The sequence below is a fragment of the Haemorhous mexicanus genome, chromosome 3 (genome assembly GCF_027477595.1).
Source record: "Haemorhous mexicanus isolate bHaeMex1 chromosome 3, bHaeMex1.pri, whole genome shotgun sequence".
NCBI lineage: Eukaryota > Metazoa > Chordata > Aves > Passeriformes > Fringillidae > Haemorhous > Haemorhous mexicanus.
In genome coordinates this window covers 14,199,021-14,217,049 of record NC_082343.1, presented here as the reverse complement: position 1 = coordinate 14,217,049, position 18,029 = coordinate 14,199,021, and the positions used below count along the sequence as shown (strand labels likewise).

The following is an 18,029-nucleotide window of genomic DNA, read 5'->3' as shown; positions in this document are numbered from 1 at the left end:
AGAGAAACCAAAGGCCTTCCAGAGCTGGTTGCTAAGAGAGCCCACTTAGCAAGGAAGACAAGGACACCAAAGCAAAATCTTCTGGAGACAGGTGGAGAGGAGGCAATTTGTTCTCCTGTGATGTGCAGGAGGCTCTTCCAAGCAGCCCCAGTCAACAGCCAAATGGACTTTGCTGACTACACTGAGTTCTTTACTGTGGGTCCTGCTGTGCCTCCCCTGGGGCCAAAAGGCAATGGACATATGCAGTGTTCCCTTGGCAACATAGCAAAAATCAATCTGAGCAAATAACTTATTAAATAACTCATATTTATGAAGTTTTACAGGTGCTTAAAAGACAAAATCTCAGCAACAGATGTATAGAACAAAACCACTGCTTAAGCAATCTATTTTCTTTTTAAAGCAAAAAAAATCTTTTTTAAGGGTCCACAGTTAAGCTTAACAGAGATGGGAGATTAAGAAATGGAAGACATATCACTGTTTAATCATTTAACAGAAGTGATACTTAGAGATAAATCCTTTCTTTTACAGTCCTCCTAATTTTTCCTGTAAAAGTACAATAGCACAACTGAACAAATCAACAGCAGTGAGAGATTTCCTTTTTGCTCTAATTCAACATTCCCCCATCTTTCTTTCGTCCCTAAATTATATGATCTCTTTATTCTCAGAAATGCTGGTGCCCCTCCTAAAGGTTTGTCAACCAATTAATAAATGCTATAACATATCATCATACTAAATATCTTTTCCCTGTGACCAACTGTTTCCATGCCTGAGAGTGCTGCTTTTCATATGTGCGAGCCTTAAGAGTCACTGCACAGATCTCCTGACCACGTGATTTTGTGGAAAGGAAAGCTGTTGCACAGTAGCCAAGCAAGTGATTCAGCAAAGAGGATCCAAAGATTTAATTCTTGCCAAATTGCCAAAACATACAAATACTTGAAAAATATTGCAACTTCAAAAAGCATTGCTAAAATTATGGAATGTGTGAAATACTAAAATTACACTTGGCTAGGTAACTTTAATTTCTCTTCCCTTGGATATATACATTATGTCTTTAACCATATGCTCAGAATATCTATTTTTGTCTGCTCAACCACTACTCCATTCAATACTGGAAATAACTATTCTGAATCAGCAAAGGGGACTTGCCTTGCAGACTCCCACTGCAATGGCAAAACTTGTAAAGGGAGCCATGACTTGGAACGGCTGAAGAGGCAACAGTAATCTGGTAATTTTTAAATGCTCCTCCAAAAAAACTAGGTTCTACCTCTTAGGTGCAAGAATAAAACTATTTTCTAAGAAATTACACTGATGTCCAAGTGTGCTCCTATAAAAAATACCAAAATCAAGAGTTCCTTTCCAGATTCTGGAATGGTTCAAGTAAAATGTTTTAAATTTATTTATCACAAAAGTTCTTAAGGTAATGTAGTGTTGTTTCCAAAGGACAGAAGTATCATATTCTTCATTTTGAGCATATCCAAGTTTGGGTTTCACTTCAGAAAATTTGCAATCTGCAAATCAAGTCAATCAGAGCTTTCAGACACATATGCCATATATATCTCCATACAGTTTAACAGTCTAAAAAAAAAAATAAAATCTAAGTTTTAAGCACCTCAAAGTGCACACAGTTAGTGAGCACTCAGAATTATCTCGGTGTATCTGCTCACTAGCACTTTGCTTCAGAGGGAGCATGAAAAATGCTCCTTGGTGTTACAAAACACTCCTACTTGCACCAATGATAAGCAAGGAGTGAAAGGGCACTTATGTTCTTTGAGTAAAACCTAATTGATGCTGCAAGAAAAATCTGGGACCTCCAGTGCCCATCACCTTGAAGTAATTATCTTCAAACTTCTTCTAAGTGCACCTCCCTGTACTTGGAAAGAACTCACTGTAAACATCTGCAAAACATCTTCCAAATTTCCCTTTACTACACTGCCTTTCTGAAACATGTGAACAGCTGGACATCAGCACACTGGCCAACACTATTCAGCTATTTCCTGACATTTGTATGCCTGTCTTGCCTCTGGACTGTAAGTTTTATATAACAGAGACTGCTCCCCTCCCCTTTTGCATGACCCTAGTGTAATAGGATTTTACAACTAGAATAATGCTCCCAGCTAATACAACGATCATTGTCATCTGGAAAAACCATCTCCCTCTCCCCTTCCTAACAACTATAAAGCCACAGGTCTTTGTGCATTAAACATTATTTATTACAGCAAGTCAGGAAGGTCAATGTGCTTTGGTGATAAACTGAAAGCAAGGGTAGCATAAGCCTCCACACTACAAAAAAAGTAGGAATTATGCCCTTCCTCCCCCTTCTGTAATCTTGGCATTGGAAAAAACCCCAGTTTCTTCCTCTTTTATTACTCATGACTGCCATCTCATCCAATGTAAGGACCTTGGTGCCCACTGCTGCTTGGGATCCTTGTGCCAGACACCAGTGCCCAAACTTTTGAGGGGAGATTCAGAGCAAATTCTGCTGCACAGAACCAGAGCCAACAAAAGGCAGAACATTCAATGCTCCCCGTTCTATGAAATCTAGAGCTTAGAAAACTGATCCAGGAAATTAGAAACCCATTTTTATATCCTCAGCAGCTTGAGGGAATTCACACAACCAACGCCTCTTTAAAATCCCATAATCAGCAGACCAGGCTACACTGTCAGTGCCGCAAAACTTATGCAGATGTCTTATTGTTCCATAGGCAAGTTTATAACAGTCTTAGGTGGAATAATTAAAACAAAGTGAAAGATGCCTAAAAACTTCCTCAAAAAGAGGAAACATATGTTCTTTTCTTCCAAACTACCAACACAAATAGCATCAAGCAGCTCTTGAAACAGGGCCTAGAAATGCACTCAGTTTACTTCAGTCTCAAAAGGCCACTCACATTATTTGGTTGGCTAAAGGTAATGTCCCCTATCACCAAACCCTCTGAAGAGTTGAGCAAGTGTTGCTTTCTAGGAACAAATATTTTCTTTCCTACACTATACTTAAGTCAAAGCAAATTTAGTCCCCAAGTTTTTGATTATCATTCCTATTGGAAGAATTTTAACCCATTGGTTCAATTTGCTGTTAAAAAGGAATACGGAGAATAACTAATTTTTATGGAAAGCACCAGATTATCAACTGAGGGTGGTGTGGGACATTTCCAGGGCTGCTTCATGCCCTGTCTCCTCAGGTCTCACACCAACTTGCCTCTCCTCCCCTGTCTCCTTCAGCATGCAGGCTCTCAGAGCATGTTCTTTGGGGTGGTGACAGGTGCAACCATCCAGTTTATTTGAGTATTTAGACTCTACTGCAGAGCAACTATCAAACTACACAAAAATACAAGAATTTAAGGGTCCTTGACAAAACTTCTAAGGTTTTTTTGTGCTCCCGTGCCATCTTCAGTAAATAATTTGATTATATTTTTTCCCATTTTTCTCCAAATCCCATTTGCCACACTCTAAAATTACTGGAAAAGCTCAAAGTCAGCATTTTCTAGAAGCACCACACTTCAAAATTTCATTTAAAGTAACTGAAGGAAGAAATGGTGCTAACACATTTTCTTGATATATGAGTTACAGATTTTAAAGAAGTTAAATTGTTTTTGCTCCTGAAAAGCTGCGCATAAAATGAACAAATTCTTTTTTTTTTTTTTTAGTAAAATGGTATTTTTAGTTTGTGAGCTGAAATTTGATATTAACTACTACCTTTTCCTTTAATTTCACTTGTGATAAAAATGCACTGATAAAAACATTCATGTTCTTCTATGGCTTCAAGTACTCTCAAATTATATTAGTGCCAGACAGTGAAAGAGTAAATGAGTACTCCAAAAGTCTCTCAAATTGGTTAAAAAATAAAATTCTCATTTGCCTATTAGAGATTTGCATAGAAATGATAAAGCTTTACTGGCTTACAGTTAACACTTTGAGAAAAATTGAGAAAAAAATGAAGCAAGTAAGAACCTGTGCTACTTTCAACCTATTCCACATCGAGTAACCCCTTTCAGTGCTTCTGATCAATATTTTCTTTGCACTACCAAAGCACATCACATTTGCTAGCAAAGTTAAAAATCCAACTGCAGTTCATTGTTACCTTCTGTCATCCACATCACATCACATCACTCCTGCCAAAATCTGAACTTCAGCAAGCTTTCCTACTTGATTTTTAGTTGTTCCTCAAGGAAAAAAGCTCTGTGCAATCACACTGTGTCCACCTGTTTGTTCCCCTTAACTTTTGAAGCTATTGCTCCCTGCAAACACAGTTTATCAGGGACAAGAGATTCAAAGATAATCCAGCCCAGCAGAAGCTTTAGAAAATCCTGGGTAAAGGCAAGCTTCTGAGAGTAAAGATGTGAGTCAGGGAGAATGCAGGGCAGGCTGCATGGCTGTTGGTGTGCCAGGGCTCTCAGCACGGCATGCGGAGTCCCTCGGGACAGAGACTGGCCGGGCAGGCACAGCCCAGGCAAGGGCGGGAGCTTTGGGGAGGAAAGGTCACACGGAAGGGAACACACGGGAAAAGGAGCACTGGCGTGAGGAAAGGACCACGTACAGGGATGCACACACACATCCAGAGGAAATGAGGCTGCACCAGGCACAGAGCAACACAGCAACTTTTTTTTTTTCTGTTATTGCTTTCTGAAGAATTACTACAAACAATCTTGTAAGGAACACCAGGAAAAACAAAAGAACAGGCAATATGGTGGGTTGTATTCCAGCTTTCTGGAAGCATGAGACTCATGGTTGCTTTGTTTTCTTCAGGGCTTCAGAAAGTCTGGCTACATGTTTACCTGCTGAGGGCTTCTTTTTAAGCAATTACAATAAAATACCTTTGAGCTTTAACCTTCAAGTACTCCAAAGTGAAAAGATGGCCAACCTATCAGAAATAAGTATACAATTATGTAATTATTACCTCAGCCCCTATACAATCCAGTCTGCAAATACAATGTTCAGGCTTCATGACATTACTATTTCTAAAATTTATTTCCGTAGCATCTTCCACAGCAAAGTACTTCACCACCTTAAGTCAGGCAAAATACAGTCTTTTTTACATTTCAAAATAAATACAGTCTTATTTTACATTTCTTGGAAATCTCATTCTCGAATACCTGAAAATATTACAAAGAGGAGTAAATCTATCATTGTCACATGGCCATTGAGAGGATAAAGAAATGACAGCAGCACAGAGCTGCACAGCAATTCTGCTATTCAGTGCTGTAGAATGTTACGCTTCATTTTAAGCACCAGAGGAATTTTGTTTTCAGAAGTAATTAGCAGTTTTACCATTTGGCCAGAAAACAAGTGTCACTGCCTCTATTTGTGCAAAATGTTCCCTAAAATTCTGAGCAACTGTTCAGAAAAAAACCAGCTTATTTCTTACTCTAAAGGATGAAACATGAGGTTGCAACAGGACCTAATATGCGAATAATGCAACAGTTTTCTGAAAATAATTTCTTCAAAATGGTACATATATTATGTTCTAGCATTCTCATATGGCATACACTTACTGCTTGGTCAGGATTGGCTTGTCAAGAGATTTTTTTCCTGTCTCCCAGTATTTTAAAATGTATACTAAGCAATATTTCCTGTGAAGACAATCAGAGAGGAAGAGCTATTTACTTCCAGTGGGAAAACCCCAGGGTTTTGTCCATCTCCATTCATCCATGTAGTATCCAAGTGGCGTTCAATACTTGATGGCAATTTAAGAGTGGTAAACACAGGACAGTTTAATATGTCAGGAGCCAGCACAGCACTGCCCTGTTGTCTTCCCTACCCATCACTCCATCCTTCCCATCATTCTGCTTCCTCCTGGGCTGCTCACACCCACCTGCGGTGGCCTCAGCAGAACAACACAGTAAGTGCAGCTCCATTGGGCTTTGTGAAGTTAAAGAGAACATGTTACACAGGTAAAAAGAAGGGAAATCACAACAACAGAATTATCTTACCGAAGGAAAAAAAAATTCTGTCACCAACCTGTGTTCAGAAATTCAATTAGCTTTTTTTTTTTTTTTTAATTAATTAAATAAAGAAACTTGTTCCCATGAGTTTCTCAGTGGAGGGTATCAACAGCTTATACCCAAGTTTGGCCTAAGTAATTTATATCAGTAACTACAGCACAGAGAAAACCCTGTGTTTTTTTAAGCAGCTTTACATTCATGTGGGATCATCCTCACCAGTGTCTTTTGGACTCTGCAGCACCAATGTTAACACACTGTGGCTATCTCAGTGCTCAGCCAAATCTTTTTTAAAGCTGCAGTACAAAGCTTCCTCAATTCTTTAAAAATCTGTTGTCTCTCAGGAATATTAGATTCCTCTAGAAATTAGAAGACATACAAAATTTATGGATAAATTCTAAACAATCCAATTCTTTCAGACATCTTGAGATGGAAACACCTGTTCAGAGAGTGTGAGTGCTCCAAGGAGGTGCCTCCTGACTCCATGAGTAAGATACAGATTGTACCTCATAATTTAGAGCTAGGAGGAAACAGTTCCTCATGAATTCAAAGAAAAAAAGTTGAAGTGAGATAATTTCATAGAATCTTGAAATGGTTTGGGTTGGAAGGGACCTTACAGATCATCTCATTCCAACCCCTGGTCATGGGCAGAGTGGGACACCTCCCACTAGACCAGATTGCTCAGAGCCCCAGCCAGCCTGGCCTTGAACACTTCCAGGGATGGGACATCCACAGCCTCACTGGGCACCCCATCCAAGTGCCTCACAATTTTTTTAGTGAAGAAAATTCCATCCTTCTTCCTAACTTTAGGTACAAGATAACCAATTCAATAAGAGATGTCATGTGAAGAAGTCCAAGAATGTTTAATGAATTTATACTCTTTAAGGAGGGCTGATCAAGGGATGATAATTCCCTACAGTGGGATAGCATCTGAATATTACACACATACTCATTTTAAGGATATTTGGCATATAGAAGGAAAAATAGCACCATATGCTAGTTATTTTTATACCATGTGTACTACTTACTGACATGGCTTTGCAATACAGTATGATTTGAGAATATCTGCAATGAAAAATATAGCAAAAATCTTTAAAATAAGCTAAAAGTTAGAAGCTTAATTGCAATTCATTTACTATTTAAAGACAGTGCTTTTCAAATCAGGCATCATGCTGGAGGCACAAACCACTACAGAACATTCATGCAATATTTTCTTTTATAGGCACTTGAGTTGTCTTCAACATTGATTAACAGCTTCCTAATGATGCCATAAGATACCTGTATCAAGGTAGATATTTGATTAAAAATTAATACTACAGGGTCAAACTCATTACATTTACTCCTATGATAACCTCAACATTTGTTTTACAGAGATATTTCCCTTACAGAGGCAGATACAGACTGCTTCCAGTGCTTACATGGCCTAAGGAACAAGTATCTCCATGTTCCCCTCTTAAAACATTAGGCAAGAAATCAAATAGAATCATCAGTCCTTTTCAATCCCTCTTTCATTGGTATGAAATGATTTTGTCACAGTAATACAGGAAATAGGAGTATGCAAGTGATATATTCCAGGTCTTGAAACCTGCTTTTGCTAATGCAGTGTATGTACAGTACTGACCAATAAAAAGCACTGTCAATCAGTTGATGCTTTGCAATGGAAGTTATTTCAGGAAGACTGGCAAAGTCTCCAAGTGGAACTATGTTTGTGCCTCTCACATGAATCAGCACATTGTTTGACCATTTACTATCATTTCTACTACCCATGAGAACCAAGTCTTGCTCCTGCCTTGGACTTTCTTAAACTCTTTCCATAAACAACAAAGAATTTCCATGTTGAACATTCCCTGAGAAGATGACAAATGCAGCCTACCTGTGAGATCAGTTCCCTCTGGAAAGATGAGGAGTTGTAGTGGTTCACGAATGTCACAGAAATAATCCAGCATTTTTTCAAAGTGACTCTTGTCATCCTCCCACTTTCTCTGAACGAAAACAAAGGCTGCAACCTGCATCGCCCAGCCTGAAGTTTAAAAAAATACACTTTCAGTAACATTTCACTCAGATACGTCCACAGTGTCTGTTATTCTAGAGAATTTCATAAATTATGTTAGACCCAATCTGCTGCCCACCTGTCATCAACTCTGATTAAGAGTACTTGGTTACTTTGTAGAAAGAGTTTTGGATTGGTAAAAAAAAAGAATGCATGAATGCATTCAAAACTCCTTAGCAGACCAAGAATTGGATAAATGCTGTCCTGAAACAAGGTTGTAGCAAGGAGGGGGTTGATCTCTTCTCCCAGGTAATGTGCACCAGGACAAGAGGAAATGGTTTTAAGTTGCATCAGGTTTAGATTGGACACTAGGAAAAAATTCTTCACCAAAAGCTCTGTCAACCTAGCCCTAGGAACAAGCTACCAGAGAAGTGTTTGAGTCACCATCCCTGGGAGTATTTAAAAGCTGTGCAGATGTGCTGCTTAGGGATGTGATCAGACTTGATAATCCTTAAGGTCTTTTCCAATCTAAACAATGCCATGATTCTCTGAGGTGAAGCATTTAAAACCAGAAAGTATCTGTCCCTTTGAGGACTTTATTACATATACCTCTTTATAATTTTCATTACTCACAGAAGAAAATACTTTCAGCTTTTCTTTACACTTGATTATAAAATAAAAACTTATATATATCTATTTGTTTGTATTAATACACACAAAGATTTGCAGCCTGCCATCAAACTGACAATATAAGGCAGTGAAGTAAGTGCAACTGCTGCTCAGCCTAAAGCTCAGGGGTCCCACCCCATTATCTTCAGTATCTTCTTGGTTCTTTTTGGCACAAGTATATAGTGTACAGCATATCACATAATATTACCAGTTCATTAGCTCAGAGAGCAGGATAAAAATCAGGGCTTCAGCTCCACCACATGCCTGAGATGCTCCCTTCCTAAACAGGGCTCAGAAGAACATGACACTGCCTTACCACTGTACTTGGCGAGCTTGTACCTCATCAGAAAACCTGCAGAGAGATCCTGCACATCAAAGAGAAAACATCACAGCTGCCCATTCTCTTCTCTGCTCACCACCACTCTCAAAGCCTGTTTTTCCTTTGCTGGTGACTTACAGCATGTTATTCTTGCCCTTCATTTCAGCTCCTCTTCACAGGATTCCTTTATATTCTGTTCATAGCAGTATCTCATGCTAGAAAACTACTTATTAAAGTCACTCATTTTTCCATCAACTTTGTAAGTCAGTCAGCCTGGACAACACATTAACCTGCTGCATTATCTCTTCTGTATTGGTTAGAAACATTAATTGTATTGTTAAAGATTTGTGATCTACATCATGGGGTAAATATTTCTAATTTTTAAATCAGCTAAACAGATAGAACATGAATAACTAACAAGCTGTCTGCAACCTGGACCCAATGTATCTCAGATATCCAGAAAATCAATGATATTCAGATAACTGAATACTAGAAGTGGTTATATGACTTAAGAAAAGAAATGCCCAGAATGCAGTCTTAGCAAATCTTTTCATATTTGCATACTATATTTGTGAAAAACCCTTTGTAAAGGAAGCTCAACTGTGACCACAACATTTTACATGCATTTATGCACCTATCACATTCCCACATCTGCAATATCAAGAAGTGTCATTACAGCTTTACTAACAGAGGCTATCCATGTTAAACAAACTGCTTGCAAGAAAAAAAAATAAAGGTACATTTTACAGTAACTTTAAAATAACTGATGCAATTTAACTATGCTATGTTTTGGAATGTAATCATCTCCTACTGTTACAATACATGGCACAAAAATGGTGCCACACTAGTATTTGAAATGGAACTAATCAGGGCTTCATTTCCACACTAGTGTTATATAAAGAGGACCTCTTTTCATACCAAATGGTGCCCAAGCACTTGGTTCCTCGAGAAGATAAGTGGGGACTGCACAAAGCTGCATCAGGGGAAGTTCAGATTGGATGTTAGGAAAAGGTTCTTCACTGAAAGGGTGGTCAGTCACCAGGGAAGTCATCACAGTATCTCACCTGGCAGAGTTCAAAGAGCACCTGACTGACGTTCCTGAGCATGGTTTGGCTTCAGGCAGTCCCCTGAGGAGCAGGGAGTTGGACTTGATGGCCCTTATGGGCCCCTTCCAACTTGAGATATTCTGTGATACTTCATCTGATATCAAATTCATAAAAATGGACAATGCAAAGGACAAAATCCCTCTGAGCAGAAACAGAGATGCCTTGAACCGTACCATTTACAACTGCGAGAATGCAGATGCTCCACAGGACAGAGTGGAAAAATACACAAAGATTAGGAAAGTTCTGCTGTGGTCTCAGTGTTTTCCAATCGTTCTTAGCCCTCAGCCCAGACTTTTTGTATGTTTTATGTACACAGGACACTACACCTAAGTTAGTATATGGAAACCTGTATTGTGCTAAGCCATTTTATTGTGTAGTATGACACATCAGGCCTAAATTATTCAGTCCTTGTGTTCTCATTGCAGCATAGTCTGTAGGCTGAAAGAATGGAAGCAAAAAGCAAAATAAATGCTCACTTAAGGAAGCCTGCTGATACTTTCCCAGGTCAGCAGCTCCTTAGGAGTGACTCTGGTCCATAACAAAAGGAATATGGAAAAAGCTGCCAGATCCCATCCTCTCTCCTACCCTTCTTCATGCAGCGCAGGGCTTTAAATTATATGAAAACTTGCACATAAACTCACTCTAGCTATCATTCTTCAACAGCACTGTGAGCATCCAACTATAAACACCTTTAGCTACCAACAAAAGATGCTGCTTGGGTGACTTGTACTTTAGCTGACTAAACTGCATAAAACAGAGGAGAGAGTGCAGTAGTTTCCCATTCCTGCTCTAAGTGGTGGTGTTATATATGGGCTATGAATAATTAAACAGAAGCAGTAATGTAGTGACAGTACAATGTCAGGGAGAAGGAGTGGGAAAGGAGTTGGAAGGCATCCAGTTTTTAAGATAAACAACAGGTTTGGTTTTCTAACCTTTCCAATAAATAACATCCAGTGTTCTGGAAGAATGTGTCTGTCTTTAAGAGTATATCTAATTAGATAAAACAGTCCTGACTGTTCAAAAAAGAAGAGATTACCTAACAGATAGATGACTAAGAGTAAAGGACCCAGGTTTCCTCCTGACTTACCCCAGCACAGCACACTGGGCCAATCTATTTTACCATCTATGACTGTGAAGAAATCTCCACATTTGCCCAAGATTCAAGGCCTACAGGCAACAAAACTGTGAATTCCTGATTTCTATACAGGGGACAGTGCCTGCTGTTCTCGTGTCTCACCACCAGTGTCAAGTGGGTAAGGAAACCCCACTTCTCCTTGCCTTTGAGCAAAGCAAAAGCAACTCTTGCTTTTTTTCTGTTCCAGTGTGTCTGCATTGTGCTGCTGTAGAAACAACATGTTACAAGTCCAAGACATGATGTGAGAGCCAAATATGAATGTGCTGGAGAACAGGAGGAATTCAATAAATCAATGGGCAGAATGAAAGATTTGCTAATCAGTAATATTTATGAAAAAGCAGCAGAAGGCAGTCCCTTCTCATGCGCAGTCTGCAGTAAGACTTGCTATTCAGTTTAGGTCAACATACTGTTCGACAAAATTAAATATATTTTGCTTTCTTTGCACAGCATTTCTGGTTGTCTAAAAGCTCCTGGACAACAGGAATTTTCCTAGCAAAGGCAGCATTTACTTGACTGGGGAAAAATGGTTGCCTTTGGATTTGCATATTCTTAAGAAATCATTGATGACAAAAACACAGCAGAGAAACAGCAAAGCTGAAGAAACCACAACAATGCACATCCATTTCTTTGCTAAAATAATCTTCTTATCGGAGCCGACATTTTGGATGACTAACATCGCTTGCAAAGGCACACAAAAAGCACCACACTGCACAGCTCTTGTTCCAAATTGCCAAACAGCAGTGCAAAAACCTACCAGAGACAATAGCTAGCCACATTGACCTTTAAATCAACATTTCAGAGCTGAAAAAATAAACAAGCAGCTTAAAATCTCTAGGAACACAGACATAGTAATGATATGTATCCTATTAGGATGTAATTCTGCACAGAAAAAAAAAAAAAACAAAAAAGTGCTTACACAAAAAGAAAAGCCTGCTATTGAAATAGAGAGATGTGCTGTACATCAGAATTTCCTTACAGCCTTGGGGATAAAGCAAACTACAGCTTATGCAGGTTGAGAATTTGCAGCATTGTATTAAAAATGCTAGCTCCAAGTCTAAAGCTTTTTAAATTCTAAGACCCTGCACTTCTATTTTCCTCACCCCAAAATCCTTTAGAAGAAACAACACTCAAAGCTAAAATTTCCTTTATGTGTTTTCATAGCAAAGGTAATTTGGAAGTAAGCAGAAACCAAACATGGATGTGACAATGAACAAAAGCAAGAAAGAGCTGAGCTGTGCCAAAAAATAGTTTTTGTTTGGTTTTGTATCACAATTTTATCTACACAACCTCAGAAATTAGATATTCCCCAAAATGCCACATATCAAAGAGGGATATTACGGCTGATATTGAAAGCAAACATACACACACACCCCCCTACTTCAAGAAAATGGTATCTACAGTATGTTACCTATAGCAATGTAACAGAACAACTAATTATACTAAATCCCCTGCAAACAAATTCAATAAATGATTCAAAATTACAGAAACAAGTAGGAAGGTAAAAGGCCTAAGTATGGGGTTTGCTACTATATTCATTCATCCTCTCTCTTTTCTACAACTGGATTACTCACTGTTTCTTCATAGCACTATCTTGGTCAAAAATAAAAGCTTTATTCAGTGTGTCTGTATTCAACAGGGGTCTGGTCCTGATCAGGGCTTTTGAGGCATCAGGGAACCAGACATCCAGGCTCAATAAGGGAAATCACACGGAAGCTCATGATCCCACTGTACACAAATAACTGGGCCCACTGACAGTTTGTTACTCCAGGTGTTTTGCTGCATACAATTGCCACAAGGCAACAAGCATGCAGTTGTGAATGTCCCCTGTTTCAGAGATCTGTGGGTACTGAAAAGATGCTGGCTCATAGAAAATCACACAGGAAGCCAGGGTGTAAAGTTACTGTGCATATACACCATTGAGTTTTAATCAGTATAGACTCAGAAGCACATTTCTGCAAATGCAATTAGAATTGGGCATTTTGCTGTTGTTCCTATTTCCTACGTAGTTTTATGCCTAAAAGCCCAAAGCAAATAATTTTTTTAATATATATTTAATGTAATGGTTTGAGAGCAGAAACTAGAAAAATAAAGAAAAAAAATGCTTCTTGAAACAATCTTGTAAAGTACAATCTCTGCTCCTGGCAAGTTTTCTTTAACCATGCTCATTTCCAATAATTTAATTAATAGGAGCATAATGAATTGAATGATTACTATCTGATTGGGTGAATTCTTTAAGCAAATTACAAGATAAACTAAGAGATAAAATTCACAAATACAAATTCACAGTAGTGTCCTTGGTTTTATAGTGAATCATCTGATTCAGTCTATTTGTTAATTTGATTCAATCTGCGAGGTGTTCATTTAAAAACCACCACGCTTTTTCTATTGCTTTGCACTAACAGATTCTGAACATTTGTTTTAAAATTATTTTTATGGTCATGTCCAGCTTATGTTCAGATTATATATATATATATATATATATATATATATATATATATATATATATGTGTGTGTGTGTGTGTGTGTGTGTATGTGTGTGTATATATATATCCCTATGTAGCCTACCATGCATTCTACAGAATATCATGTCCTTCAATATATGTGAAGCCTAACCAAATATTTTTTCCCCTACAAAAACAATTAACAAACAGCAATGTTAGAACCACAGATTTTCAAGGTAACTGGAAAAAACCAAAAATATTCTGGTCTTGCTCTGATTGGTTAGTTTTATCTTCGACTTCCCCATAGTTCTCATGCATTTATTTCAGTACCAAATTATTCCAAATTTTATGTTCATCTAAGTCACACTCAAGTCTTAACTCTTCATTTCCTTTGCTCTGCTTCATTCTCTTGAGGAAGAATACAGGATGTGCCAGTACAATCCCCTGCTTTAGCTTACTGTTTACTGAGAACACAATTAGAAACTTCTACAAACAAGGCTTGCAGCACAAGATTTCCTTGTCAGGGCAATAACAATGCTGTCAACAAGCTAGTCAGATACAGGGGCCTATGTCTCACCTGTGAAAATATAACTGTGGAAGCTTCTAGAAAGAATGTTCCATTGAAGAATTGGTCTCTCTCAGCCAAGGAACAAACACAGAGCATGTGAAAGCATGTGGGAAAGACTCATTACAGGAGTAGCAAGGTATGTGTGCATATAAAGCACCCAGAGACATACCATCTTCTTGGGAGGTATTCTTTCAATGTTCAGTGCCTTAATCGTGGTTCAGAAGGATATTACTCCAGAAGGATATTATTTGGACGCTTCACATTCAAAAATTCATTTCATTTCCTAAATGATGCCATTTTTATAGAATATGGACAATCAGATGATTAGCTCTACCATTATATTAGTGCTCCTTACAAAATGCTATAAATGGCATTACGGACTATTAAACCTCTTTGGTTACAGTACACATCTTAAATTTTATTTTGAATTTTATTTGATTTGATGCACTGTGTAAAATCAGCATAACATAACAGAACATCACTCAAATGCAAAGGAAACTAAAGCAAAGCTCTGGGATGGCTGAAAAGTAGCTTTTTCTGATGCATTTTAAAAATACATCAATACAGTGAAACAGCACATGAAAACCTAAGTGTTAAAAAACATGAGTCTTGCCCAATACGTTTCTGAAGAAAAGCTCTATGTCACTCCAAAGTTTCCAAAGACAGGCAGAAAACAACCTCCAGTTGTGAGACTGTGGGGAAGAACAAGCAGGCTCTACCAAACAGTGTGAGACTCTCCCATAGATGTGTCATCTGAACTGCCAGTCAGGAATTGGGAGAGATTCTACAACAAAAAACATCTTCCAAAGTGCTGCATCCTCTTCAGATGCTTCATCTCCTCCATGGGGGACCATGAAAGGAACCCAGCCTGAAGAGCTGAGCTGTACAGATGCTGCACAACGCACTGGTAATAGCAAAGGAATGCAAGTCAGGAAAACACACCAACCTAATACTGCTCTGATTCGTTCTGGGAGCTTGGACAAAATAACCCCTCCCTCCATCACTTATTGTTTGTAAAATGGGGAGAATGAAAGAAGTTAGCATCTGATCTCACACTTTTGATGTGCATTTTGGAGAGGAAAAGGGGTAGAGAACAAATGGAGTCCTTATTATATAGAAAGGATAAGGAAAGTTTAATGGAACACAGGCCTGTTGGCTCTGGTTGTGGGATATATTTTTTTCCCTGACAGGGGTGGGAGAAACCTATTATGCCTTTCCTGGATGAGACAAGCTGGGAAACAGGCCCCTAAGCTTTTCTTCCCTACAAAAGGAAAAAAAAAAAGCATATAAGGTTACAGCCAACTTAAGCTGCATTTCTGCTGCAAATAATCCTTCATTCACACTTAAAACTTCTTCAAGACAGCCTTCACCAGGAATAGCTGATAGAATAACAATTGTGCTTGCCATTAGAGAGCATGCTTTTCTACTTCTACTTTCAAAAATCACGTAGGTTAACAACTCTGTGGTAATTAAGTCTGGCAGCTCATAATTGAATTGCTAGAAGACAAAACACTGCAGCTCCTCAAAACTCTCAGCCTATTTTAATGTAAGATACTTGACACAGGAACTACACTAGAAAGTTCAGAAGGTTACAGTTTCAATTTTTTTAAATAATACGCTCTATTGGTAAGAATTTTAATATAAATCCAGCTATAGATTTGCTTTTGCCTGAGCAAAGAAGCTTTATGCTGAAGCATTTCTATCCCTACCTATGGAAATAGCTGTGGCAGCACAAACATTTCCATGCCAATACAAATGTGTACAGATCCTCTACAGTGCACTGCTTTAGCTATACTCCAATTGAGTTAAGTGTTAAAATTTTCTAGGCTTAGTGACAACAATATTTTACTTCTTGGTAGCTGATCCATCATAGCTGTTGGTGTGTATGCTCTTAGCCTGTGGCAGAGGCAGGATAATTTGAGTTGTTTTGCCCTGCTTCATTGAAAAACAAGATGACTCAAATTACTTTGAGCTTGCTTCAGGCGAGGCTCGCACACTTGGACAGCTATAATGGATCAACTGACGTGTAGGAGAGGATTGGTGGGGCTGAGCCCAATGCTGAAACAGAGCAAATGTACTTTTTTTTTCCCCTTGGCATTCAACTTGAGCCTTTGTGAGCTACAACATGTGAGTGAACAGACGAGCGAAAAACAACGGCTAAAAAGTTCCAACATCTTGCAACTTTCTCTGAGAGCAGTGTTAGCCACAAAATAACTTGGATCCAGAGATGAAGATCTGGGCAGAGTTACTCAGTTATCTCTGCTCTCTTATTAACTACAAGCTTGTCAGCTTTGCTTATTCTCCTCTTTTTTCTTTGTCATCTTGCCCTTTCCTTACCTGTTCCTGTCCAGTCTGCTTCAACTATAATTCCCTCCTTTAGCAGCCTTAGTCTTCAAGATATGTCCATTAATGGTGCCTGCAACACCTGCACACTTTACATTTGTACACTGAATTATGATGATATTTATCTTTTCCATCTGCACTAAGCAAAACTAGAATTAATATTATCTCATGTGGTAGCCATGCTCTGACATTAGTCCCTCTGGTTACCCTCTCTCACTTTTCTATAAATTTATCCAATAGCGCTAAAATTAGAGCCAAATTTCAATTTATTTTTCACATACATGTTGAGGCACATTTAACTATTAAAATTCAAATATTACTGTAAGTTCATCCAACACAACCAAACTGTCCATCATTAAAACACATACCTATTTCCAGTGTGTGTGTCTTACTTGTTATCACAAGAAGACTTCCACAAATGAATGTGGAAATTCCACAAATGCTCAGAAAAAAATTAAAACCATCTCCTAGACATTATCTGGTCATCCCACACTACCCTGTATGTTTCTTGGTACCTACTGGAACAGTATGTGTTCCATAGCACATTCTGAACATGACTGCACCATAATCTGTTTCACTTCCCAAACTATCCCTAATTAAATGAGAATAGTTGAGAATATTAATTGCTCCTATCTATTACAAGTACTGTAGAGAAGTCCTATCATGTCAGACCATGCAGGAAACTGTCAATGCCATTGGAAATTCTCCTTGAAAACTGATACTGCAGAATGTGTCAGTAGCTTCTGATGATGTCAGATGAGAAACTGCAGCAACAGCCAAGAGCAGAGTAGTGCTCCCTGGAGACACCAGCTTTGGCAAGATGTACTGAAATGCTGCAAGAATGTTTCTGAAATTGAGATTAGTGAAACGTAATATCTCTTTTTGAAAACTTTACTGCACACAATTCATCAAGCCAAAGCTACAGTTCCAGGAAGAAAGGACCATCTGTTTTTCTTTGGACTTCTTTTTTTAAAGCTCACCTTTAATCAATTTAAAAGTTTTTTCATACACTGGAATGCAAAGAATGAATAACTTAAGAACTAGATAAACGACTCAATGTGTCTCCCTGAAATAGTGAATCCTCTAATTTTAATTATAATTAACTAGAAAATAAGGGCCTACTTGTAACACAGGCTCATTAAATATGATACCTTTACACTTTTAACCCACAAAAGGGGCCACAAGAACTCTGGGTCTATTTCCATTCCCAGCTTTGCCTTTCACCTATCATATATGACACTGGAAAGAGCATAATCTCTCACAGACCTATTTTTACACCCAAATGGGAAATTACTTATGACAACAGAAGTGCTATGCTGAATACAGCAAGGCTTTCAGAAACATGGATATGGAAAGTTTGCATTACAAACCTTATCTTAAATATAATTTTAAATTTAATGCTTGTTAAAAAAAAAATAAAAGCCTTTGAAAGATCACAAAAAATTGCACAGAAAGAAATATGGTATAGTCACTCAGGTATTTCTTGAACTCAGAGCATGATTACCACTAGGTTAAGATTTATTAG

General features: G+C 38.2%; 1 protein-coding gene across 8 annotated transcripts in view; it reads right to left on the bottom strand.

Annotated features, from left to right (window-relative positions):
- LCLAT1 (lysocardiolipin acyltransferase 1) overlaps window positions 1–18,029 on the bottom strand; it is a 112,003-nt gene that overhangs the window by 51,478 nt on the left and 42,496 nt on the right. For 7 of the 8 annotated variants that reach the window (XM_059840870.1, XM_059840868.1, XM_059840871.1 and 4 more), the window contains one exon: window positions 7,807–7,953. The exons of the other annotated variant lie outside the window; for it this stretch is intronic. In XM_059840870.1, coding sequence (XP_059696853.1) covers window positions 7,807–7,953 — 147 coding nt within the window. The remainder of the gene's footprint in view (window positions 1–7,806; window positions 7,954–18,029) is intronic. 8 annotated transcript variants of the gene reach the window in all.